This window comes from Pseudopodoces humilis, chromosome 9, assembly GCF_049639895.1.
Source record: "Pseudopodoces humilis isolate 2021_Gansu_Grassland_sample_001 chromosome 9, ASM4963989v1, whole genome shotgun sequence".
NCBI classification, from domain to species: Eukaryota; Metazoa; Chordata; class Aves; order Passeriformes; family Paridae; genus Pseudopodoces; species Pseudopodoces humilis.
Genome location: NC_142208.1, coordinates 21,038,676 through 21,066,422, shown reverse-complemented (window position 1 = coordinate 21,066,422; position 27,747 = coordinate 21,038,676). Strand labels below are relative to the sequence as shown.

At 37.5% G+C, this 27,747-nt stretch overlaps 1 protein-coding gene across 8 annotated transcripts; it reads left to right on the top strand.

The window, feature by feature from the left end:
• The first annotated feature begins 2,367 nt into the window (after positions 1 to 2,367).
• LOC102108682 (uncharacterized) lies at positions 2,368 to 23,242 on the top strand. 8 transcript variants are annotated; one of them, XM_014250373.2, is made up of 13 exons: positions 2,368 to 2,448; positions 2,887 to 3,078; positions 3,280 to 3,356; positions 8,934 to 9,009; positions 12,333 to 12,464; positions 13,317 to 13,440; positions 15,726 to 15,786; positions 15,887 to 15,933; positions 16,376 to 16,451; positions 17,321 to 17,422; positions 17,994 to 18,911; positions 19,708 to 19,818; positions 20,933 to 23,242. In XM_014250373.2, exons 3-13 carry the CDS (start codon positions 3,328 to 3,330, stop codon positions 21,243 to 21,245), a joined length of 1,989 nt encoding a protein of 662 aa, XP_014105848.2. In that variant the 5' UTR covers positions 2,368 to 2,448; positions 2,887 to 3,078; positions 3,280 to 3,327; the 3' UTR covers positions 21,246 to 23,242. The 8 variants fall into 8 exon arrangements, with proteins under 8 accessions (XP_014105848.2, XP_087915637.1, XP_087915633.1 ...); XM_088059507.1 differs by lacking the exon at positions 2,887 to 3,078 and having other exon boundaries at positions 2,390 to 2,448; XM_014250372.2 differs by lacking the exon at positions 2,368 to 2,448 and having other exon boundaries at positions 2,471 to 3,078.
• Positions 23,243 to 27,747: the final 4,505 nt, after the last annotated feature.

Genomic DNA, 27,747 nt, shown 5'->3' with positions numbered 1-27,747 from the left:
TGTCACTCTTAATGCACATCATATATGCTAGATCAGATTTTCCAGTTAATAGCAGTGCCATTTGTCTTATGACACAGCATAAACAGCAGAGAACCTGCAATAAAAATAAGTAATGGGTCAGATTACAGGTCTGTCTACTATTCAATCTCCAATAAAGACAATAAAACGCATCTGCAGAACAAGTAAATGGTACTTTAAGTATTCTTTCAACATTAGGTAGTCTGTATTCTGCATATTGCTGTACCAGCATTGTTCAGGTAGGTGCAAAGTTGAGGCTGGGGTGATGGGGATGGCTGAGACAGCAGCACAGGTTCCTCATTTAAGGGAGTGAGGTTTGGGAGCATCCCTGCTCACCAGCAAGACCTCACACATCATCTGGAGTTACTACTGCTGCTGCTGAGAGAATGAGAAAACTAAATTCAGAAACCTCTACCTTAAACCATGGGAAATACCACCAAGTTCAATGGGACTATTCAATATAAGCACATAAAAATAAAATTAATACATTCCTAACTGACTTGTTAAGTTTTGCTGCACAATAGCAGGAAATATGTAAATAAGTATTTTTATTGTACTACCTTCCTGCAGGTTCTGTTTACAAGTCATTCTATTTGTCGTCTACCAACATCCTCAGTGCCTCCAGCAAGCTGTGGAAAACAAATCAGGACAAGCTTCCAGCGGAGCATAAACGCCATATAATTTTTTCCTACACGCTAACTTCTTGCCCAACTGCTGTCACGTTTTTGCAGGCGAGTGCAGGTTCGAAGGAGCTGAAGGCGTTCGTGGTTCGTGCCCTGCGAGGCCGAAGCTGTGGCGCCCGTCTCCTCACGGGCCCGTCCCGAGGCCGCCGCGGGAGCGGGAGCGGGGCCGCGCGCAGAGCCGAGCCCGCGGCAGCGGCGCCCCCTGGCGGCTCCGGGCAGGGCTGAGCTCCGGGCTCACCCCACGGCAATGGAAATAATGGCTCTCTTTTCATCTACATCGCCTCTGGCTGTTACTGCGTCCTTTCAAGAATCAGAGTAAAGCGAAGGCTTCGGTGAAATGCTGTAAAGAACCTACCACATTCAAACCAATATTTAACACTGGATCAGAAGTATTGGGTAGTATGACACTGTACTGCTGAATAGAGAACACACATACTGTTCAGAGTGCTGTTTTAAGTTTTTTTTCTAAAAGTCAAGGTCACCTTTCCAAGATCTTTGGTTTACAGCACGGCTCAGCCGTGATTACTTCATCTTCCTTCAATCTATCAATATAATCAAACTGCCTACAAGAGTCCCACAAAAACACACAAATATTTATTTATAAAAAGTCCAAGCCAAATCACTTGATGCAAATTTTCCCTTTCCCAAAAGGACTCCACTCTCAGCTACTGTAATGCAAATCCTCACATTAAAAAACAAGGGCCATTACTGATCTATACCAGCATTGTTATTAACATAACATTATCTTTTGTCCTTTTCAATTTCTACTGACATCCCAAAGACTCAGATTAAAATGAACTTAAATTAATGATTAAATTAAAAATATAAGTGCTGATGTTTAGTAATTATGCAGGAAATAAAAAATTGAAATAATACTAAAAGAAATATGCAAAATTTAAGAGGTATGATCTATCAGTTTGTATTGAGGACCAAGAGGCCTCATCATCTCATCAATATGGAATGCATCACAAGCAGTATATGGAAAGGGGATTTTTAAGTTCCATAAATGAGCCACCTCAAAACTGCTGCTCCAATGCACTTACTGAAGGACAAGACTGAGGGAAGTCTCTGAGGAAAAAAGATACCACAGAGCAAAGAAAAACATAGTCAAAAAAGTGTATGCTTAGAATATTAATGTACTTGCTCCATGAGCAGCGTTAAATGATACCGTTATCAAATAGAAAACGTGTATTAACAAATAAATTATGACGACCAACATTACAATAGCTGTTTCACTGTAAATCATGGTTTATCTTTTCAGAACGTGCTTCTAGTACTGACAACCATCCTGGCTGCCACCCACTGACACCAACTCAGAACAGCGCGCAGGAGCACACGGGAAAAATACATTTCAAGAAATTAAAAAAAAATAAATAAACTGGCTTAGGCAGGAGACAAAATTAGCTGGTTTTAAAATCTACATCATTTGCACATCCTTGACTACCGGATCTGGTTTGTTTCGAAACAAGGAACCGAATAGTAACTTGGCACCGGCACTCCTAAGGATGCCGCGTTCTCGGGGCGGGGCGGGGCCGGGCCGGGCCGAGCCGGGCCTGGCTTGGCCTCCACCGCGCAGGCGCGGAGCCGCCACCTCCCCTCGCCCCATTGGCCACGCTGCCCGCGCTTCGCTCCCCGCCCCGCCCCGCCCCGCCCGCCGCCGCCGCCGCGCAGGCGCAGTCGCGGTCCTTTCGGGAAGGTTCTGTGTCGCACCAGCTTTTCCTTCCTCCGCCAGGGAAATCCTGTCCGGGTACGGGCCGCCCGCAGCCCCGCTCCTCCCCGCCCCGCCCCGCGCCGCACGGGCTCTTTCCTGGCACCGTCTGCAGCCCGCGCCCTTCCCTTCACAGCCCGCCCGCCTCCCTCGACAGCCGCCTGCCCGTCCCCCGCAGCCGGGCCGCGACCTCCCGCCGGCCCGGTCTCTGTTTGTCGCTGCCCCGAGCTCAGCCGCTGTCGAGCCCTGGGCCGGCCCCGCAGCCTGTCCTGCCCCGGGGGCACGCGGCTGTGATGGGCGGCCTCATCAGCGTCATCCGCTGAGCGGGGACATGGGGGCCGTTCCCCTCGCTCCCCAGCTCGACCCCCCGACGAGGTCGGCGGGCGCCCGGCGTCCAGCGGGATCGAACCCGTCTAGGTTAGGGGGGAGCAGGTGATGGTCCTTCCATTGCTGAGGTGCCGGCCTCGCCTCTTGCAGCTGCCTGGAGGTTCTTCTCCTTGAAACGGGTTCTGACTGGGAGCACAAGGGCGGAATAGACGGCTCCGAGCCGCAGGAGTGGGACAGAAGGGACTGCCAGGAAGACCACCGTGCCTGCAGCGCTGCTGCCAGAGTTAGAGAGAAACCTGCCGCCTCTCCTCTCTCTTTCTTGTGATCACCTGGAGAGGAGAGGTGAGTTGTCTTTCCCTCTTGTCATGCTGTAGCAGTGGAGGAATAGGCTAGCTTGCAAGGTGAAGAATGTGTTCAGTACGGCTTCAAGCCCCAGCTGGCTGCTTGGTTTGTTTTATTTGAGACCGCCCTGTGCAAAGGCCCACTGATGGAGAAAGAGATTAGCACCGTGTTAACCGCGCGGTTCTCTCTCCTTTGCTGCAGTGCCCACTTTCACCGCTGCCTCCTGCTCTGCCTGCTCCTGCTTTCAGCATGGTAAAGAAGAATACTATCCCTGATGGGTAAGTATCCCTCACATTAAGCAAGAGGCAGGAGCGGGCATCCCACAGCGAAGGGGCACTGTCTGCCCCAGGCGCTTTCTTGCCTCAAGCATCTTCACCACCTACAGACAGGTAAGGTAGGTATCTTCTCCAAGACAGGAACAGCCCAGCCATTCATCCCCCAGGTGAGTATAATGCTCCAGCCTGTCTGTGAACACTTCTTCATCGGCCACACGCAGTTCCTTCTTCCTAATCTTTTTACCCCCAAGTGTATGTTTACTGGGGAAATGGAGAGTAGTCCATACTCCCTGACTACTCACGTGTTTGCTGCTAGGAATGGTGGAAGAGTTGATAAGATGTGAGCAGGTGATTGCATGCATAAGATCAAGGAATACTTTTGTGAATTCAAATCCAGAAACATCCCGTGTCTTTGTTTCTAACAAGAGGACGACAGAAATGTTGTATCAGCAAAAATATTCCCAAATTAACCCAAATACAGGCATTCTGATGACTTGATTGGGAGTGAATGTGGCCCACAGAATGACGTAATTTTAAACAGATACAGTTCTATTCATCTCGAATAAAGCATAAAAAAAGTCCAAGTTAAGAGTTTTTACCCATGTGTTCTTGATGACATTGATACAAACTTCTTAGAAAGAAGGGTATGCTGAGATAAAAAGGCACACTGTAATGGGGCAATAACTTGCAGTTTATATATTATTTCATGAACATTATGCTGGTTTCAGGGGGAGTGTTAAGTTTGTTTATTAAGAGCATTCTTAGGAGGAGCAATAAGATAGAAAAAACACGTGTTCCTGTAATATTTGTTGGTCTAAAAGCAGTAAATAGAAACAAAAGATGAACAAAATTTAGAAAATAAAGAAGCTGAATTTTTTTCCATGGCTGACAAACTCAAGGATTAAAATTAGAAGAAACTTTAAGAAAAGCTGTTTAAGCATGTCTTTCTCTGAAAGTTTTGATGAAATTTCATTTACATCTTGGATAAAAAAGAGCTAAAGTGGGTTAGTTTTTTTAAGAGTGATTCAGAAATCAAAAAAAAACCAATTAATTGTCCTTGTTTTCTTCATGCTTGGAAATTGCTATTAAAACTTTGAGAATCAGGTGGTTATTTCTCCATTCTTATCCTCCCCTTGCATTTGAACTAGAGAAGCTTTCAGGTTACATGGATTTCTTAAGTATGGAAGAATCAGTGGGCCGTACTTTTGACTTCTACAATTGGAAATTAATACCTTTCAGGGAGAGAAACAGCTACGGTCAAGTATTTGGTTATAAAGTTAGTATGACCTTCTGACAAAGTGCCTGGTACTGAAGTGCTTTCTGTTCAGATAATTTTTATACTGCTAAGAAATGAAGCTAGACATCCACATTAACAGGGGTTTGGCAGTAAAGAAGTTGAAGGCCTTGTCAGCCCCTCAGTCTCACGCAGCAGGATATGGATGTCACCCTTGTGGTAGCACAGCATGTTGTTCTTCACTATCAGTTCAGTAAGCCAGGAAGACATAGAAGTGAACCCTGGAAGGGACTTAAGGAAACTAATTTGAGTCTAGGTAATCATGCACATGCAGTTCACTGGCCTCAGAAATAGGTGTTGGCAGAAGTGAGATTGTGGTACCCTGGAGCATCAGGACAAGTCCAAGTGGTGCAGACTGTGGGAGTACAACCTCAATCACCATGTTGTAATAGCAGTACTCTGACAGTAACTCTTTTGGTTTAATGGTACTGCAAGAGATAAGGAAGGCGGCACTAAATACTGGCATCTTTTAAGATTGTCTTCCTGTTAGTGCCTCAATTCTTAACACTTTGAATCCAAATTTCATTTTGCTAATTCAAGCGATAGAATAAATTGGAAGTCTTGATTAAGGTAGTGGGTAGGAAAAGTGCAACTAAAGAAGAAATGGGGATCCTTATTTTAGGGCAAGGGGTAATGATTTTGAATAGGTTTATATCAGATGTAAGGAATTTTTCTCTATAAGGATGGTGATGCACAAGAATGGGTTGCCCAGAGAAGTTCTGGGTGCCCTTCCCTGTGAGTGTTTTCAAGGCTGGTTGGGTGAGTCTTAGAGCAACCTGTGGTCTAGTGGAAGGTGTCCGTGCCTGTGGCAGTAGAGTTGAAACTAGATGATGTCTAAGGCTTATTCCAACCCAAGCCATTCTGTGATAAAGTATTTCTGGTTTTTACCAGTAATGTCTTGGAGTGGAGGTATGGTGTAGTGTCCATTGCAGTCTCAAACTTACAGAGTAGTACTGGTGAAGTAATTTTGTAGCAAAATGAGACATCAGTGTAAAAGGGGGGGTTCAAGTGACCCCTTGCACTGCAGTTTCCACATGGAGTCAAGTTTTGGTTCTTCACAGTGTCTGAAATGGTTTTATCCTTCAGTAGTTGTACACCGATGTTTTAGTGGAGAACCAGACAGTCCAAGCTGCTTAACAAGTCATAAAATACTATGATGCTTTTACAGATTTGTACTCATTTGTGGTTCAGCATCCAACATCCTGCTGTGGGTATAATTAAATAAACTCAAGTTCTGAAGAGCATCTGCAGAAATGTCACCTTCTGGCATGTTTCCCTTGAATAGTATAAAAAATACTGAGTGGGATCTTTTTGTTAGGAGGGCAAAGCTGGATTATTTTTGCTGATGAGCTATAAGCATGCTTTTTTAACTGATCATTTTGCTGTCCAGGCTTAAAGCATCATCGTTTTCATTTAGACAGGAATATTAAATACTGTGGCATAATGGATTGTGTGCATGTTCAGCAGTGAGTGGGAGAGAAGGATGATATTTTATTTGTAAAAGTGTTTCCTATCATCAGTTTTGAATCAGGTGTCTATAAAGGTGTGGAAGTCACTTGGAAAATCAGGCTGCATGAATATCATGCAGTATCAGTAGCCAAAAAAAAAGGAAAAGAGGTTCCAAGCAGTATTTTCTAAATGGTCTTGCTAGAGGTGACTATTTCAGTAGTTGTTGAATCAGTTTTAAACCAGAAAATTTTACTGGAAATTCAAGCTTCCGTATGACTTTAATAATGTCAATGGTAAAATAAATCATGAAAAAAACCATTTGTTCCACATCTGGCTCTATTTAAACTTTAAAACCAAAGCAGATAAAATATGCAGCTGGATGTAATCCATAATCAGTTTCTTCATGTCCAGCTTGTTTTTCATTCAAGCCTCTGTTAGCTTTTAGTCACTGGTACAGGGATGATGATGGTGCCAAGTCCTGTGATAGAACCTCTGACACCTGTCTTTCTTCCTTCCACTCACATTCAAGCAGGATACAAATCACGTGTCACAAGTCTCATTCATGCTTGCTAAAATGCTTAGTTAAGTTTTTGCTCCTGTAATTCCTGTTTATGTGACCACCTGCAGCTTGTCTTTGATAATTTCTGCCTTTATCTATACTTCCTCTGTAGAAGTTTGACTTTCTTTAGTCCAGGCCACTTTTAATTCCCATCCATGTTCCTTTGTTGATGAAAAGTGCCTTCTGCTCATTTTCTACCATAGAGCTGTCAGCAGCTTTTGAGTTTCTTGCTGATTGTGCAGATTTTTTTTCTAGGAGGATTTAAATGGCTTTAAATACAAGAGAATAAAACCCTAAGTTTATTAAGGTCTGACAACAAACTGGGTAATCCTGGGGTATTGTTGTATAAATCTTGTAATATGAAAAAAGTTCAGAATTTTTGCAAAGCCTTTTTTACACTGTTAATAAAAGAAAAAAAGATTTTAAAGCCCTTTTTTGATACTTTATTTTTAACTCCTAAATGCTCCTATCTATGATAACAATGGTTTATTTCCACTCATAGATTTCCAAGAGAAAGCAGGTTAAAACAGCACTGAACTTCTGATCTTAATTGATTCATGTACAATTTACATTTCTTAAATAGGAGTAAATGGAACATAGTCTCAGATTTTTGTTTTCATATTTTACAGCAGATGTAAAGCTACCAGACTCCAGAGTTTACAAACTTGAAAATTCACTTAGGAAGACTTATCTTGCAAAAAATTTAGAATTTAGTAAAAGATTTTATTTGAAACAGCTCGCAGTGATCTCATCTCTAGCTTGCCCTTACACTTTCTCACCTTGTATCTGTCTTCTACAGATCTGCTGTTTGCAACAGCCTTCCTAATGATGAGTTATTACTCCTTTGTTGCTTCATTTGTTGTCCATTAGTTTAAGCACCTGTATGTCTGCATTGTGAGCCTTGATCTGTTCTTTGCCTCATGATGAAGATTACAGAGAGAAGTTGGTGCTAAAGATATGGCTGTAGGAGATTGTTACATGATTGGTTAATATCAAATACACTTCAGTCACCTTCCTTTCTGTTTTAGTTTTTACTTCCAAGCATCTCTGAATGGTGAAGTTGTTATTTATATTGTTGTTATATATATTGTTATACTGTGACAAACATAGATATTTCATTGAGAATTTTTCCAGCCAACTTCTAGTTTTTGTATGGTCCGATACAGGAATTGTGAACAAAGCAAAGTGCTCGGTGGTTAGAATATTTTAAAATTAATTATTCCTTTTATTTCATTAAATGGTGTTGTTTTATGAACATCAGAAAGGAATCTAGAAGCTGTTGGATGCTCCCTTCAAAGGGAGAGATTAATTTAAGCATTAATTCAGAAAATTGCAAGGGAGTGGACATCAGTGTTGAAGAATCAAGTGGAAATGTTTGGTATTTTGATAATTGAGGTATTAGCCAAAAATGCAAAAAGCCTGTCTAGATTTCAAGTCATCCACGTGCACCTTGTTAGGTTATAGAGAGAATTTGCACTTTCAGAAGAAGAGGAAATAATAGTTCTTAGTAAGTTAACCTCTGAAGGTAAAATTGATATGCTGATTGACTTGTTTTCCTCTTCAGATACTGCTTTTCATCCTTTTTAAAAAATTGAAATCTTGAAATATTATATATCAAGAGGGTTTTCAGTACAATGTAGAACTTGTGCATACCAGTTCTTCATGAGTTTGCAATTACAAATGTTTTGAATGTTGTAACAAGTCGTCTTATTGGTGATTTGTTGTGGTAGGTTTTGGTGTGATGGGATATCCTCTGTATTTTTCAAAATGGTGACAGAAAGTTCAATCAAGAATGTTTCTTTGAAAAAGCAGCATATTATAGAGGAAGCATTTTTGGAAAATACAGATTATTTGTATTGTTAATGAAAGTAAACTTTGCATTTCATTGTCAAGTAAATGATTGATGTGTGGCCATGACAATGTTTTTAAGGTGTTTGATTCAGTCAGGTTGAAGAATGTCCACCAACTACACCAATACACTTTCACTTGTTGAACCTTACACATCTGCTTTACTTTATATTGGTGCTACTTATTTGTAAATGTTGCCCTGCCATTTTGAGGAGAGGAATTTCTTGGAAGTTGAAGAAGGAAGGAAGGAAAAAGACTCTTGTCAAATGTTCTGGTGATACTTTGAAACTGATTCATGGAATAATTGCAGATTTAGGGACCTAATTGTACTGTATAATAACAGCAATTTTATGTGCTTTGTGCTGCGGGTGTCTTCTGTTGAATCATGCAACTTGAAAATATTAAAAAATTAATATCTCTTTCCTAACAGATGGCGGAGTTTGACACCAGTTGGACAGCCTATACCAGGAACGAGATTTATTGCATTCAAAGTACCTTTAAAAGGGGTATGTATAAAAGTAACTGCAAATTGACTGTATTAGATAAACTGCAAATGAATGCAGTTAATGAAGAATAGCATGACTATACATACAAATGTCAAGAAAGTTTTTTATAAAATAATTTATTCAAATTTAGGCCTGTCAGCCATCTGGTTTTTAAAAATAATTATATTTTTTCTTATTTTTCTTTATACCTGGTGTTACTCTTCTTATTTATCTTTTTAAAAATAAGCAAGCTTCTAAATCAATCAGCATAATTCATAATTCATAAACCATTAAGTTGCTAAGTCCATAATTTTATTTAATATCTTTTCATGGCTGTTTTAAGAAAATAATATGGAAGAGCTTATAACATGAATAACAATCTCGGCTATGTAAGCCAGAGTATAATTTTATGGATATTAAGCACTCATTGAAGGATACCAGTCACTGCAGAAATTTTAAAATTATAGATCCAGATTGGATAAGCAAAAAGCTTCAGTGATCTGGTGAAACGTAGCTTTCCTCTATTTTACTAATTAATTAATTGAAAAGTACTTTTATTAGTATTTCCTTTAGAGTCTTGCTAACATGAAGTGCCATCCTAAGCTAGTAAATACACTGAGTTAAATATTTAAATTCTTTGATTCTAAAATATATGGAGGTTGTCTTTTTGAGACTGTTCAGTTCTTTAGTGCCTATGCCTTTTTGGAGGCATAGAGCAAATTAGTGTTCATTTGTACAGAAGGGCAAATGGAACAAGTGCTGCATAAATTAACTTCTACAAGTCCTTGCTTTAGATACAGAGGAAATAAAGGTTTCAAAGCACTTTTAAAGAAAGTACAGTGGTGTGACACTGTAGCAGCTAAAGGGAAATGTTCTGTCTTTGTCTACATATTGCTTTCTAGTACTCATACGCAAAAACTTTGGTTCTTTGGGTCTATTACTACCCATTATGTTTTCACTCAACCATTCAGTTCAGTTTTATTAGGAATTACTGAAGTGAAATGCAGGAATTGCTTCCTGCAGCTTCTTTTGCAGCCTTAGGATGATGGTTTGGTTCCTTGGACACCAAGGATCTCATACTTACATGTCATGTTGTCCAAGATGTGGATGGATTGTACAGCTATTTTGTGATTTTCCACCAAGGCTGCCAGTTAACAAATCAAGCTGTGACTATAAAATCCAGTAGAGTTACAATTGGCTTCTTTGCTCTTGTCACAAGGACCACTCCACATCAGCATGTTACTCATTTCCTGTCCTGCTGATCTCACTGGGGTGTAGATCTCTGTTCTGGGAAGCTGTCTTGGCCAGACATATAGTTTAGTACCCATGCATGAAAAATCTGTAACATTTCTGTCCCTTCTGTTTGTTCAGTCTCAACCATGCAAGACAGAAAAATGACAAGTCTACCAGAGAGCGTGTGCTTGAAGGTCATGGAATTTGTGTCAGAATACACATAAAGTGTGTAACTGGCTAGAGTGTGATGTCTTTGCAGAGGTGCTCAGTAAATCTGTGTGAAAATGCTGAAGACCTGATTGGTTATAGTTTGTTGGAAGTCCTGTTACTTATTAAATTGGTGGAACAGACCTCTTAAATATGCAGCAGTTTGCTTCTTTGCTGTGTATTAGGAAATTGATGATTGGTGATTTTGCCCAAAGGGAGTCAACATATTTTCAGTATTTGAAGATATGGGGTTGTTATCTTAGAAGATGTGCTGTTAGTGAAGATCATGTTTACTTGGAAGGATTTTCTGTCCTTCCTCTCAGATCACCATTATAATGCTAACGGTAACATGGTAGTGTAGTAAGAATTGGGCAAGTTCCTTCCCATGCCATTAGGAGGATTTTTAGAATTGGTTCAGATTTCCCATAGTCTCAAAGCTCTGTTAAACTACTGAATACTCAGCAGGAATTTTTCAGAAAATTCCAGTGGTGATGGTGTTTCGTAATACATTTAACTGTCTACTCAATCAATATGTTTGGAGATACCTTATTTTTGTAAATTACATTCCTTCTCAGTTTGTGTCATGTCATATAGTAAAAATTCTTTAATGTTCAACCACAGACCTGTTGCAGATTCCGTTTTGTCACCTCAAAGTTGTTAAGTTCCGTTTCAGATTCTACTAAGAGTCACTGCTGAGTAGCAGTGACAGAACTGACTCATGTTCATTTTGTTTAAGCTTTTACAACCTCCTCTTTTTTCAGCAGTGCACTGGTGTCTGAAATACACAGGACTGAATACCTCATTACATCATTTCTATCCTACTCCTTTCAGCTCAAGCTTCCTAATCACATACCAACTTTGATATGACTACCCTGCTGTTTATTCTTTACTTCAGTTTCCTGTCTCTGTTTCCAGACTTGAGACAAATGCTTGCTAGCATTTTACATTAGAATCTGTATAGTCAAAAGAAGGAATGGTTAGTTACCCTATAGCACCTGGTTCTAGGAAGTATGTGGTCTGTGGCTGCCTTTCCAATAGTTCTGAGTCCAGTCTGCTTGAATTTCTTGTTGACGAAGGAACTGACAGGTTGTTGAGGCTGCTGCATCTTTTGCCACTGTCTTTGTTGGTTCTGGCTGAGCCTGTGTCAAAAGGCTCTCACAATGGACAAGTGCACTGTACAGAGAAAATCCAGTCTTGAGTATATGAGGCATTTTCATACCTAAAGTGAAGAGCACATTTCAAAAAACACAGCTACAGTAGGGTGAGTAAACATTTTTCTCACTGTTTGTCAAATGAAATTAATTACTCATTATCCACCAACACACAGCTTTCTTAATCATGATATTTAGTCTTATTTATGTTCCCCAGTGTTAAATGACATGCAGGTATGCTCTGTCAAGAGATGAAGGAGGGATAAAAATGTCTGCACAACATTAGTGGGAAGAAAGTTAAACCTTTAGAAATTAACTCTTCTTCAATTTCTTATGTTTTATGTGAAATAAACTTTCAGTTTTGAGCTACTGTGCAGGACAAAATTTGTTTGGGGGAAGCAGAGTGTATTTTGCTTTTTGGTGTGTTTAGTTACATAAAAAACAATATATACATGCTGCATTTTTCAGAATTTTTGTGTCTATCAAATTAGAGCTAATCTTGATAATGCTTGTTTACATTGTACAAGCAGAAATGCTCACACTGTCTTGCATTTTCATCTAAATAGGAATACATAGATTTTTGCTTTCTTTTTGGTTCCTCTTACCTGTATAATACATGGATGTGATTCTGATAATTAAGCACTCTTCTTAAAATATTGATGCTTCCTAGTACTAATTGAAACAGCTGAGTATTACAAATGTCTTGTTATTAGAACATAAAAGGAAAATGCTTCTTTTTCATTTTCTTTGTAGGCAATTAACCAGAGGCTTACCCCAACCCAGAAATTTACACCAAAAGACTTAATTGCTGCAATGAAAGCCCTAAACGTGGAACTTGGATTAATTATTGATTTAACATATACCACACGATACTATGAAGTTAAGGTAACAGAAGTCTAATAAAAATGTAAAATAGTTACTGCAACTTCAGTTTTAAAGTGTATTGCACATTTGCTTACCTTGAATTGGAATAGACAAGCCATCTAGACTAATCTTATGTCTCCAATAGAAAATAAATGTTTTATCACAGAGGAAATAGCTCATTCTCACAGCTAGTTGCATTTATCCATTATGGTGATTCAGTAATAGATGAAGACTTCAATTCCAGGCACTGCACAAAAAGTGCAGAAGAGTTGTACCCTGGATCCTGAAGATACTCTCATTTATTCCTAGGTGGTTCTTTTTACTGATCCTCAGTGGAATCCACTAAGAGGGTGTATATTTTTAAGCTACTTTATCAACTTAGAAGTTTTTACCTGTGTGGTTCAAACAACTGTGATTAATCAGCCTCCTGTTGAAAAGGAGAATAAATGGCAGTGTTTAAAACAGAATGCAGATCTTTGATTGCACATGGGCTCTAGGCATTAAAGGAGTGAAGGTGTGATGAATGTACATGATTTTGGGTAGGAGGGACAAATACTGCTAATAATTGTAAAATGGATTAGAATAGAATGCCAAGAATCTGCTCCCTTACTTAATGTGCAGCCTTCTTAGCAGGGATAAATAAATCTTAGGTAGGAACTGTTCCTTGTCTGAGATGGTCTTTAATGTAGAAATGTTTCTGGTAGTTTCTGAGAGTATGTTTCTATACAATTGTGCCAAGATTGTTTTCAGTTTCTATTCATGATTTGAACAACTGGTTTACATTGTCATTAAGTTAGATACTCCATAAAGTTTCTCATTGTTGCAAGACTTCAGTAATTTTTACCATTGTTTTTTTTTTTCTTTTGTTGTTAGGATTTACCTAAAAGTGTGCAGTATAAGAAACTTTATACTGTTGGACTTGAAGTCCCTGATAATGCTACTATCCTACAGTTCAAAAAGTGGGTCAGAAAATTCCTTTGGGAAAATGCAGGAAATGGTAAATATCAGCATCCTGTGCTGTAAAAAAAACTCACCACAATTTTATTTCAGTGCTGTGTCATTTACTAATTTCAGTACTCAGTAAGATTTATGACACCAAGGATCTCAGGCTTTCTACAGCACTTTCCACTTTATTATCATAATAAGATCCATTATGCAAACTACTACATGTCTTTTTTTTCAATCAAAACATGATACTTTTCAAAAATGAATGGTAACTTAAATGCCCTAGTGTTACATTTGTGTTATGTGTCAAAGTAACTGCAGCAAGGCCTTCCTCTGTCTGACCCAAATGGTTTACCATCAGCTGAGTGTTGCAGCTGCCGGCCCATGATGGGTGTTTTAAATAGCACTGGGTCTCTGATGGCACTGGGCCCTGGTATGTGTGAGCAGCTTCAGTCCATTTAGTCTGATGTAGTGTTTTTTTGACTTGAGTCCATTATTGCCCTTAGATCTGAACTGTTCTTGAAAATCTGATTGCAGACCCAGTGTCAGTGTTTCAACAGTGTGGCTGTGCTGCTGTTTCAGTGTCTATGCAACAGGACAGTTCTTGCTGAGATTGGATAAGGTGCTTTTTATGAAAATAAATTAGTGTGTATTTTGCCACAGTGTGTTTGTAGCTTTAAACTTGTCACTTCTTTTGGTAGTGATTCTTTGTAGGCAGATGATTTTACCTGTTTCTTTATCCAATAGTGGTGGACCGTTCTTTCAGGCCTTTTCATGATATTTACTGTGGTTTGTTTGGCATTCTCTTTGAGAAAGTAGAGATATTAACTGCCCAAGTGCATACAGTTTTTATTGCAAAGCATAACCAGGGTCTTGCTGTGGGCAATCAGATGTTTTGTGAAAAAGTTCTGACCTAAATTTCAGGTATGAAAGCCTGAATTAGAACTACTGGGAAAATGAAGAAGTGTAAGAAAAAGCTTTTGTCATTGCTCAGGAAGTTAGTTTGTACATACTTCCTTTGCTCTTTTTTGAATTAAGGAAATTACCTGGTGATTGCTAGTTTTCTTTTGGTTTGGATCTAGTCGTTTTTGTGTGACAAAGAATAGTGTGTATCTGAATCTGATCTCGAGAGAATCAGTTCTTAATTTGTTACTGCATGTTGACCTGCAGTTGCAGCTTATAAGGGCATTTTGGCAGAGCTTATGTAACTTCTGACTTGGGAGAATTTTACTGCTCGTAATATGGCCTCTGTTTTAGGTAATCCCTAAAATAGCTCAGGATTCTTTTTACAAATACTTTTTGAGAAGGTGGGGCTTTTATAGTTTGAGGTTTTAGGACAGCAACTTGTAATGAACTTATGTGGCAATTTGACTGTCGTGATCTGTGGCAAGCACATTTTGTCTCAGTTATGTCATTCAGAAGTTTATCAATGTCCTGTTTCAAAGACCATCTGTCAGTACTGCCTCTGCCAAAACTTTGTTCTTCTGATGATGATAATTTTTCCTCTAAAATCTAGCCTAAAACTCTTAATCAGTTACACATTTATTCTTACACCAGCTTTGCCCTTTAAGTATTATTCTCTGTCCCTGCTATTATATTCAGTATCTCAGATTTGGTTTTACAGACTAAGACAAGCTTCCTTCTTTTATGACCATTATACTAGCCCTTTCTACATATATTGAATTTGTTTGTTTTTCTTTACATTTCAATATGAATATAAATAGTCTGGATGGGGTTTTACCAGTGCCTTGCATGATCATATTAAAGTTTTCTTATTTCTGCTGGGAGTCTCTCATTTGAAACACCCTAGCAATTGTAAGTTATTCTGTTTTTTTGACTTTGGCCAATTAGTATAATCTTCTTTTTTAAAGAGAAGATTTCTGTAGAGATTACTGGTCCTTTTTTTATCCATATATTTTATACTCCTAAGCATTTCATACTTTTAGGTGCATTATGTGTAAGTTAAATTCCTCAGTTCTACGTTTTCATGTTGAAATTTGCTTTCAAACCTATATTTTATTCTTTTTCTCCCGTTACTGCAGTGGCTGAGGCTAGGTGCTTTACCTGCCATCACTTTTTATTTTTTTTCTACATTCTGCAGAGTCAATCTCAGCTGTCACAGGTTTGGAAGTAGTGACCTAACAGCTGCTAGAGATCCAGCATGGAGAGAACATGTGTCCTGTCTGGATGCATCTCTTGTTTTACAGTAGACTTTGTAAATAGCAAGCATTATTTATCATTACTTTGCTAGAAAAGCAGAGATTTTCTTTTGTATTGTGCTAGCTTTCTATTAATTTCACTTTCTGAACTATTAAAGACTCTTTCCTTTTTTGATAGAAAAGCTCATTGGCGTGCACTGTACTAACGGAATTAATAGAACTGGCTACCTTATATGTAGGTAAGGCTGTATGAAAGCAGAAATCATTTTTCACAAAAAGTAACATCCTTACATTACTCTGTATTCCCTTTGAGACAATAACAGTCATATCTTTCTTCAGATATCTTATAGACGTTGAAGGCTGGGATCCAGAGGCAGCAATTCAGGGTAGGTATATAGTTTGAACTAATGCACATGTCAGGTTGTACTTCACAATTACTAAAAACTCACAAATACTACAATTCTATTTTAGTATCTTTTCAGTAATTTCATGTGCTGGCTTGTATAGAAGATTTTATATCTGACTGTTCATTCTATTACAGGCAGAACTTGAGCAATAGCAAATGGACAGCAAAGGAAGAGTATGTTTTAGCTGCTAAATTTTTTTTTTTTTTTGACTTGAAAGAGTTTTCAGTCATAGTTTGCTACCACTACTAGTTTCAGGGATTTTTTTAAAAAATGCTGCAATGATGCCAGCTTGCTGAAATATTTAATACCAAGTTAGAATTGTTTCAAATCCAGCATCTCATGGGGAACAGAAATTTGCCTTTCACATTTTCATGGCTCAGTTTGACCACGTTTCATTAGACTGTGTGATTTTTTTCTTCAGCTTTTGGCGATGCCAGAGGTCATTGCATGGATGGCCTTGTGTACCTCACAGATCTCAGGACACAGCCGATGCGAAGGTAAACAAAAGCTTTTAGTCATATGCTTAGAATCTTCCAGTATGTCTCCTGGCATTTTTAAAAGCTCACTTCCAGTCCTAAGCCAAAATTAATTCCCTCTTCAACCTTTAATATGAAACTATACGTAGATGTAAAATACATGTGTACTTGTTCAAGTATTCTCAGATGAGTAACATGAAGTGCAGTGTACTCTGTTCATCTTTTGAATGTATATGGTTCAAAAGATCGTTTTTAATCTGACAGCTACTACTGAACATTGTTGTGCTTTTATCATGCTGTGACAAATGTATTGAGTTTGTAAGTCTATATTCTCTCAGAAGCTGTAAGGAGCCACTGCAGAGATGTCTTCGAAAGCTCTGTGATCTGCCCACTGTTGTTGGCACTGTAGAACAAGATACTAAAAAAAAAATAGTAGAACGGTTTTAAGAATAAAAAAATACAGGAAAGTGGAACATTGTTCTCAACTCCTTTGTTCATAGTAGTTGTATTTCTGATGTTTAAGAATGTTATGCTTATCATCTTCTCCTAAGAACAGTCAACCTTTGTCTTCCTAAGGCATTTGTGCCAATGATGTAGCAGTAAATAGATTTTAAAATTAATACCTGAGTAATTTGTTTATTTTTAGATTAATTGAAGGTACTTTGTTTTGCTCCTATCATTGTTTCATAGTCTCTGCAGGATTAAGTTGGACTCATGTCAGATTTTTAAAATAAATTTACAAGATTAGTATTTTCTAAGCTGTCTGTAAGTTTTACTTAACATAAAATGTCATTCAGAACTGAAGAATTTTATGGGAGTGGGTTTTTTCTCTGTCAGTAGTGTGCTTTAAAAAAGGAAGCTTATAAGAGATTTTTTTTTTTCCCTCTTAGTAACCTTGGAATGGATGTATGGGATGCAGATGAAGACATTATCCCACCACCACATGCAGTGGAAGGATCTGTAGAGCGGTTCCCAAATGAAGATTTTCAGGGGTAATAGGCTGAAAAATAGAATTCAAAACAAAACAAAAAACCAATCAACCAACAACAACAAAAATATATATATAAATAAATCAAAAAAAAAGAACCAAACAAAGCCACAAGGGAAAATAATTCTTATTGAAAATACCATAGATACCCAAAAGAGATTTTATTAATATAGCCTACTCATTTAAAAAATGTATTTACAGAATTTGACAAAACAGCAACAAGATAAGGGTAAGAAAGGAAATGTATGAAACTGTAAGTAATTAGTTCACTTAGGAAAATTCAGTTTTACTTTGCCTGTCCTTCTTCATTATTCTGTAATAATCTGCAGTTAATTAATTTTGAGTCTCTGCTTTTGCCTGTTTAACAAGTACTATAGAATTACAATTGAATGTTTGTTACAGCTTCTGCTTTTACACTGAAGGTTTTATAATCTTACATACAGTTTGGACTGTTAGTAATTTTGATATCTTCATATTTGCAATGTTTTTCATGTAAATTCTTGGTTAAAAAGGAATTGTTTTCATTAATGACTTGTAGCATATTTAAAAGTATGATATTCAATACTTCTTAACAGGTCTGGGAAAAGATTAAGAATTTATGATGACCACTCTCACAATGATTTGCAAGGACAGATGCAGTTGCGAGATTTTGACTTCATTAATAAGGGGCCTGGACAAAGACGAAGAGCATTTCATGACCATCAGACTCAAGATGAATTACGAGCATCAGTGCAGATGAGAAACTGGGACTACAACAGGGGACCAGAACAAAGACAAAGAGCCTTTACTGATCACCAGATTTATGATGATTATCAAGAAAACACACAGCTGAAGGACCTAGACTTCAGTAACAAGGGGCATGGACAGAGTTTGAGACCTTTTCATGGACACCAGTTTCGTGAAGATTTGCAAGCAGACAGACAGTCTTTCGACTTCAACAGAGGCCGGGAACAAAGGCAGAGATCTTTTCCTGACCATCCATCTCCTAATGATTTGCAGGAAAACAGACAGTCAAAGGATTTTGATTTTGGTGGCAGAGGCCGTGGCCAGAGGCAAAAACTGTTCCATGACCGCCAATCTCATGATGAATTTCAGACTCAAATGCAGTTAAAAGAATTGGATTCTGCCAGTAGAGGTCCTGGTCAAAGACTAAGATCCTTCCATGACTATGAGTCACATGATGACTTGCAGACACAGATGCAATTGGGAGATTTTGAATTTGTTAAGAGGGGTCGTAGGCAGAGGTTGAGACCTTTTAATGATCACCAGCCTCGCAATGACTTAAAAACAGACATGCAGCTGAAAGATTATGATAATAAAGGTCCTGGACAAAGGTGCAGACCTTTTCATGACCCTCAGCCTTATGATGGCTTACAGGAACAGACTCAATCAAAAGATTTTGATTATGGTAGTAAAGGGCATGGACAAAGGCCAAGACCTTTTCATGATCATCCAGGTCACAACGACTTGCCACGTGAATGGTGTTCAGACAGGTAAAGCATCCTTGAGCTGTAAGAACAGAATTAGAGAATAAAATTGTAAACCTCAGCAGTTTCATCTTAAATTTCAAATTTTAGGTATTTTTTAAAATAAATTATTTTGAAATCAATTAATCATCCTTTTAATATATAAATGATCAGTTCATTAACTTTTCTCATTTTGACGTAAGGAAGGGTTTGATGTAAACTGGAGTGGTGCAGCTTCAAAAGCCAGGGTTTCCTTAATTAGAAGGTTGTGCTTCTTTAAAATTTGTGTTTCCTTTACCTTTTAGTCAGCTTGAAACAAAACTCTTGTCACACTTGGTTTTGTATATAACTTATACTTAAAAAAAAAAGTCGTCTGGACAGAAGAGGATATGAAATGGTATCCATGCCCTCAGCCAAACACAGATAAACAGGAATACTAGAAGGAAGTTTGATTTGTCTTTGATTATTCCATGAGTTAATAATTTGTTAGAAATCTGCTTCAGAACTTGCATTATATTCTCACAAATAAATATATCACTTATTAGTAAACCTATTGGGTTCTGACATATTTCAAAATACTTCTAATATTGCAAAATGTATTTCAGATATATTGGACTAGTTAAGTTTGTTTTAATTTGTTCCAGAGGATGTTGTTACAGTCAAGCAAATGATTGTGAGGTATTAAATTAATAGTTATTACAGTTTTTATTAAAATTTTAAGTAATCTTTATTAGAAGAAATATTTAATTTTATGTGTATTTTTTTCAAAATCTTACAACTGTTGGAAGTCTTCTTAACATGCAATTCTTTTCATTATTTACAGAAGTCAGTCCTATTCTTCCCATGAAAATGTACCAGAACCTCATTTCTCCTCATCTCCTTCACTTCACAGAGATTACGGGTCTGATAATGATGAGTTTACCAGAAATTACAGGTAAATATCAGGTATCATGCATCGTTTTCTGACTTATTAGTATTACTCCCCTTGTTTCCCAGCTAAAAAATACATATTAACTGCATAGTGTAAAAATCTGTGTTAATATTTTTGCTTAAAAGCAGTTTAACCCATTGGATCTGAGCACTGAGCAAATAATGTGACTAATTTGTGGTCCTTTGATACTGAGTTTTGAGTGTGATTATTGTGTGAATCCTGGACATAATCATTGATATGACAAGCACAGTTCAAGCTAATGAGCTACATCATATGAAAATCAAGTATCAGTAAGCAGAAAAGCAAAACACAGATGCTGTATTTCAGTCCTAAGCACTGCGTGCAAGAAGCTTAGGAGTTTTTCTGTGCGAGATGGTCAGACACTGGACTGGGTTGTCCAGAGCCACTGTCTCACATCCTTCAAGAATGGACATAGCCCCTGTACAAACTCATCTAATTAGACTTAGTTTGAGGTGACCCTAGGTACTTCTGGAGATCCTTTCCAATCTAAGTGAATCTATAGTTCAGCAAGGGAGAAGATTTTAAAATTTTAAAGATTGTTTTGAATTGGCTTATATTCCACTTACTTTACCAAGTAAGGAAGGTATTTGAGAGTAAAGAGAATTGAAACATATATATATATATATATATAGTATACACATTTTTAGATCATTTTATAGGAGAGTGAGTCTTCTATTGCAGAAGAATTAATAATTAAAATATTTTCCTAAATATATTATTGCCTGTTGAGACTATGTAATAGAGAGCTATTGTTACATACTGTACACAAAAATGAAAACATGGACTTAGGAAAGATATCTGTAGGTAAAGATATCTTCAATAAACAGGTAATTTTAATTGTAAACACCACTTGAAACAAAACTTCCTCTAGTGGAATTACTTACTGTAAAGAGCTGTAATTTTAATCACTAGAAAATTAAGAGAAACAAGCTTGCAATATCCATAGAGAGGATTTTAATTTCAGGGGGTAAAAACAAGATTGAGGGTTGGAATTGTTCTTTCAATGTTGGACGCAGTTAATTTCTAGTGGTGGCCATCAACAGTAAATCAACTGGTTTATTTCTAGGAATTTCACTGTTCATATTTGTTCTTGCAGTAATCGACTACATTGTCCTGAGGACAATAGAAGAATGCATCCCTCAGAGGAATTTAATAGAGGAAAAAACAGATTTGCACCATACTCTTCCCGAACAATACATCCATCTTCATCCATACACCAAGAGGATAGTTCAATAGACTATGAAAGAAAGCCTTTTCAGGGTGAAACTACCAGAAGCATGGAACAAAGTAAAAGATTACCAGTTGTAACAGTTGATTACAATTACGGTCTGCCACTGGATTGTGGACCTGAAGAGGAAGAGAGATCACATTATGATTTACCACCAAGAGACCACTACAACTGGAACTGAATAAAAAGGCCAATGTTTGCTCCACTTAGAATTGCTCTTACCCATTTTATTTTGTATGTGGACCAATTTTTTTTTAAGCAAATTAGCTACATGGAAATTTCAGTACTAAAGACCAGGTCTCTATTGTAAGATTAGCTTCTACTGATGTTTGGTTCATTAAGTTTATTAGGCTGTATTTGTTAAGTGTCATTGGAGACAATGTCTCTGTACACATGGAATTTAAGCAGTACTTCCTTTTAGTGAAATTGCAACCCTGAAACGAACAAACCTTTAAAACAAACAACTTTCCAAGTGATTGCATTTGTTTTTTGTTTTACAGTTCGTTAAAATGTATGTGATTTCCATATGCGTAATAAAACACTGCACTATCAGGTAGACTAGCATTGAAATAATGGGGAAAATAATTAGAAATTAATGAAGCCAAGTTATGTCCAGTTCATCCTTTAATTTGAAACCAGATGTTTGAATTATTGCTAACAATCACTGCAGCATCACAATTTACTCCTATATTGTCTGTACCTTCCACTGAACTGACCTAGCTGCGTTCTTTTTCATAGCAGAATTTTTCCCAGACTGCTAAGAACATGTAAGCAAGTGGAGTTTGAATACTCTAAATGTCAAACTTGCTTTTCAGTAATTCAAATATCTCATCCTGATCGTGTATTTTTTTTCCTGATTCCTTAGGTTATCATTGTTTCAGAATAGCCCACTGCAGGTAAATTTCGCCAGTTTCTCAGCAACAAATCTTAAGGAAGGTAGGTCATGTATGTCACCTTAGCTGTCTTCACTGGCCAAGGGCACTGGTGCCTATGTACTTAGACTTCCTTGTTTGTCAGTCACATCTGTCCTACTCCACAGTTCTGTTTTTTACTGGTTTCTTCTTACAGCAGAGCAATATAATCAGAACAGAAGACTTACTTCAGGTGAGCTCCTTTTAAGAGTCATGTATTGAACAGTTTCCTGAACTGCCTGTGGCTCTCACAAAGATAGTGCAACAAACAGTAATTTAATTTATGGCAACAGCTGTGCAGTAGCACCAACAGCTCCTATTGTGGGTAAACAAATCATTCCATAGGATAGAAAACAGTATTACTATAATACTTAGGTAAATTAAAATACCTACATTTTAATGAAGTAATATTTTAAAAGGCATCACAATAAATAAGGATAAAGGTAGACCATTATATTAAAATAAACAATTGAATGCAAGCTACTTAAGTCATACATACTTAAGGCATTGCCTTAAAAGCAAAGCTTTAAAGCATCAAGCAAGAGAGCAAGAGGGTGTAGGTATACACTAGAAAACTGGAAAAAAAAAATTAGTAGCCAAAACCCAGAACGATTTTTTTGGCTTTTACTGGCAGCATAAAACCCAGATTTCTGAATTTGTGTTCTGTACTAAATAAGAACTAGATTGGAGTATCCTGTAACTCCTGTTTTTTTGTAACACATGCAGACAGTTCCCCTAATCAAAGGACTCCATGGATATAAATTCATACTGCAACTGCTTCATTGCCTGTGCAACTGGTAGAACAACTTGGGCTTTGTTAATTGTACAAAGTAAATAGTTTTCTCATTTTCACAGCAGCTTTGTATTTCCCATTAAACTGTATTTGCCATCAGATCTGATGGTGAGCTTCATTCATGTGGTCTCAGGAATGAAGCTCTTTCTATATAAACTGGTTGTGGAACTGAACACTAAATGTTAAGAAAAGGCATTTGTTCCTTTGCTTGCCTTTTTTTTTTAATTAAATTGAGCTGTAAGATGAGAATCTTTATCTAGACTTCTTTATTTGAAAGCAAGAAAGATCTGCAACAGGGGCTACTGTAGTGCTAGATCTTTTAAAAAAATGAAAAAACCCCACCCTTCCTGGCATTCTCCAGCAGGGACCCAAGAATTACAGTCTGACACTACAAGCATTTGTTTGAGGATTTTTTGTACTATGTATCCAGTATTCATAAAGTAAATAAAGAGCAGCAAACATTTGCCCTTTGTATTTTTGTTTTGGGGTTTGTTATTTAGGATTGCAGTGACCCTGCCGTCCTACCCTTTGCTACTTCAGACTGGAGAGCTGAAAAGCTGGTGCACTGGAAAGCTTAGTAAAGAAACATGGCATAAGAAATTAGGATCAGTAGCAGCTCTTACCAGCCCCTGTCAGTTCCTGCAGGACTGTTTGAGGGCTCAGATGCAAACAACGGTTGTGCAATTCCTGTTATCTGACAAAATGAATGTCACTTTCCTACCCATGTTGAATGTCTCTCTTCAGGGAATATTGTTAGACATGTTTCCTCAAGTGGTTTTGAGAGGACTATATGGAAATAGACATAGGTTTGTTTGTGTATTTATAATTTAGGATAAGGCTTTCCACCCTTTTGTTCCTAATGGAATTAGGCAGAACTAAGCCCACATAATGCATTACAAACTCCAGCTGACATTTATCTCAAATTCCACAGTCAATTCATCACTGTATATTCACATCTGTACTATTTAATTGCTAATTAAATTCACATGGTGGAGAATGAAATTAAATATTTCTTGTTTTTTAAGAGAATATTGTATTACAGTAGCACTCATAAATAAAGCGCTACTTCTGTTTATTTCATAGTTGTACAAAAGGATCATAAAATTTTGCTGGTCTCTTTTGTGTACGTTCTCAGCAAACCTAGAACTAGCTCGTGTTGTGTAAGAGGATAAAAAGCCAGATAGTGTTGATTTCCCACTGCCCTGAGTGTGAAATTTTGAAGAAAAACACAATAATACAGAAAATCCAGATTGAGCACAAAATTATTTAATGAAGTTGTAATGGTTCTAATATATGTAACTGTTGAACTCTCAGAAAACTACTTTTCTGCTGCTTTTCTGAAGTCATTTTTTATTGGATTTTTATCAGATGGTGAAGCCCTCGTGCTAGCTTGCCCTGAGCTATGATCATCCTGAGTTAGGAAATGTTCAGGTGATTCCTGGAAAACACTGGAAGTTCACATGAGCTCTGTGCAGAAGGCTGATTTCCCAAGAATGGCTTGGGAAAAGGAGAGGCCAGCTCCGCCAGAAAACCAGAACACAAGGATACAACTAAATTTATATGTAGAAATCTGCAATGTACAGTGTATAGTTTTCTTTGTGAAGAACAAAGTTACTTATGAAAGGGCTAGAAAGGTTTGCATCTGACTGGTTTTTCTCTCAGCTGAGGCAAAAGGTAAATGACCTACAAGGAGCCACAAGTGTAATTTGGATCCTACCCTGTTAATTTGCCTCTGAAGTAACTCCTACCAAGCTGTAGGCTTTCTCTTTGGATGTGCAAAAATGATCAGTGATATGCTGCTACCCTTCAAATCTCAGGTGCACTACTACAACCACGGTGCTGGGATCAGCAGTTCAGTGACCTGAGCAGCATCTTCTCAAAGAAGATCATTTCTTTCTTAAACGGTCTTATGTGAAACATCCAGAAATGCAGGCACCCAAAGGTCATTTGTGGCCTAAGAACCTGCTCGGTGCTGAGAAAAGAAGGAAGGTATTCCCTATCTGGGGGTTATGAATCCTTGGCTGCTGTGAAGAACAGTTTATTTAAATGTATGTGCAAACATAAAAAGCAAATAGCTTCCATGCTGTCACCAACTGCTAGAGCTTGTTTCCTCTCCAGGCTCTTACTTGCTCCAGTTGTCAGCAGACTGTGCTTTACTGGTTCCAGTGAACAGCTATTATCAAACCAGCAGCTCCCTTTCTTCCTCTCGTGGGGAGCCAGAAAAACAGATGAGAAAAAGGAACCAGGTGAGGAAACAATTCTTTGTCCTCCTAAGATGAGAAGGCAATGCAGGGGTTGTGGGGTAAGAACAGGAAAATAAATGTTTTGAAAAAGAAAAATTAAGGAAGAGGAAAAATGAAAATTCAAGTCTCAGGGAGAGTCACCAGTGTGAGGGAAGAAATGTGCAAAAGGTGCATGTGTAAAAAGCTGGTGAAAGATTACTGGGTATAAAAAGAGGGCCCATGCTGGAGGAGGAGTTCCTGGCAACTTCTTATCTGGGTCTTCTAAGCTGTGCCTATGGCTCTGTGTGAGCTGACGTAAATAAGAGTTATCAAGAAAATACAGGAGTACTCAGACCTCTAATCCTACGCTAAAGTCATGTGGGATCTTAAAACTAATTAAGGCTTCTCTCTAAACTTTAAATCTAGTCTATGTGTAGTATAATGTCCTGAAGATATTCCCTGTAGAATCCAATGAGAATTTCAGACAATCAAGTAAGAAACTACTCCACAAACCTATTCCACACTGAAAACAAGCTCCATTTTTACTGGGTATCAGGAATCCCATCATTTGAGGAATCCAAGAATAACATTCAATTTGTCTATTACAGGTACATACCTGTCTTATCTCACACTTTCAGGACAGCATCAAAACACATTATAATGTTGCTATTACTGTACCCATCTCACAAAACTTACAGTTATAAATTAGTTAAAGTGTAACAAACAAATCTGAAGTAACTCTCTAAGAAGTACAACAAGCAAGTCAATACAGAGTCATACTCAAAGCAGGAGACATTTATTCCTTTATGAGGAACACTCAGGACTGAATGTTCCACAAAGGAAGATGAAAGAACCCTCAACATAGATAAACCTGATAAAGTTGTTACAGATGAGGATGTTCCCCATGTAGTTCTTCAAAGGGCCTCTTCTAACACAAACAGAAATAAGTTTTTACTTTCAGAGTTATACTACCAAAGGTCCATAAAGCAAAATTAACTCCTTTAGGAGAAGAAAACAGAATTCAAACTATTGTTAATACCTGTTAATCTCAGTCCATCTTTGAGATGAATGAAGTAAATAAAAATACAAACTGGTATACCCAAATGCTAGAGCAAATTGATCCTTGTCTACACACTTCAGATGAAAAATGGGACCATCATATCCAGGTATCAACATCATGTTGTAGGTATTCAATAGCAATTCTGGTATACAGTAAATGGTAAATTCTGATATTCACACAACATCCTGGAAATCTTTCATATTTGAAAGTATTTGCAAATTAAAGTAAAACAGTTACTTCTATCACTTAAATATAGGAGTTAATATATATAGAAAGCAAAGGCTACATGCACCAGACTTGTTTTTAAATCTAATTTAAACTCACTAGCTGCTGCAGAACTTGTGATGATGGCCACAGATTAGCTTTCCTTTTTATCTTTGAAAAGCAACAGCTTTTGGAAAGAGCTGGACTAGATGTGAAACCTCTGGCCTTGTTTATTCAGCATTATATTCTGTTTCTGAATCCTTATGTCCCTGATGACAGAGGTGCTTTTCTATTTATGCTCTTTGTATTCAGTTTGTGCACACTGGAATTATAGGCACTTTTTTTTTTTTTTTTTAATGCACAGACTAATGTCCCTTTTGCATTAGGTCATGAAAAAATAAAGAACAATCAGACTACTGAAATTAAATAAAGAAAAAAGCCCTTAAAACTACACAACTTTAGATAAGAGGAAAACTTAGTAAAGGTTTCTAGTTGTTTCTCTCAAGTTATTTTCATGTTGCATTTTTCCACAAGCCTATGTAGAAAGACCTGCAGACTTATAGGAAGAGTTTGACCTCATCATTTCCCTTTCTCTTTGTCTCTGACTGGCTCCTTTGTGTCTGTTACCTTGATCCAAACAAGCCAAATTAAATACTTGACATGAGCTTTTCTCCCCTTCAGTATTCTTTCTGGATATGAAATACTAAATTAATTTTTACATATTTATGTATAAATTCATTTTTACATATGTATGTGTATCTATGTATACATGTAGTTATATATGCATTATTCTGTGTATAAATGGAAACCTCTGCTATCCTAAACGTCAGTGAGAGAGCAGGTATAAAGATGCAATTGTCCATGGAAGTTATTACTGTTAATCCCTTAATACTTTAGTACTAAGTTTATTTACTGAATGTAAATTTTCTTTAGTTACTTTCTTGACATAGAAAGTGGTGTAATTCCATTCAGAGAGGTCAAAAGAAGCAGGCTTTAAATGTAAACATAACAGTTTGTTTGAGAAAAAGACCAACTGTATGAAATGGATAGATAATACCATTTCCTAAAAAACATACCACAGGAACAATAAACTACCCAAACTATAAAATATTTATTTAACTTAGGATAGCATGGATAACTGCTAGACAAAACTAAGAAACTTACAGTTTTTGTACATAAAAGGTTTCCAAAGGTTATCAGTAATTTACGTCTTCATGTGTTATAAAATAGGGTGGAAACTAGAGCTGAGGTAGGAAATGGGAATTTCAGGATCATGGAACTAAATGCTGAAGAAATTAGAATCCATGGCTAACAAAAACAAGGTCGTTGTACAACCTTGTACATACAAGGTTGATCAGTTGTACAGAATAGCTGTTTAAAATGGAGACTGGCAAGAAGCAACACTTCTGAACAAGTCTGTGCCATCTCATGAGATAAAATCCCTGAGAGAAGAAAATCACAAGAAGAGAATCCCAAGTATTCCCTCTCTATTT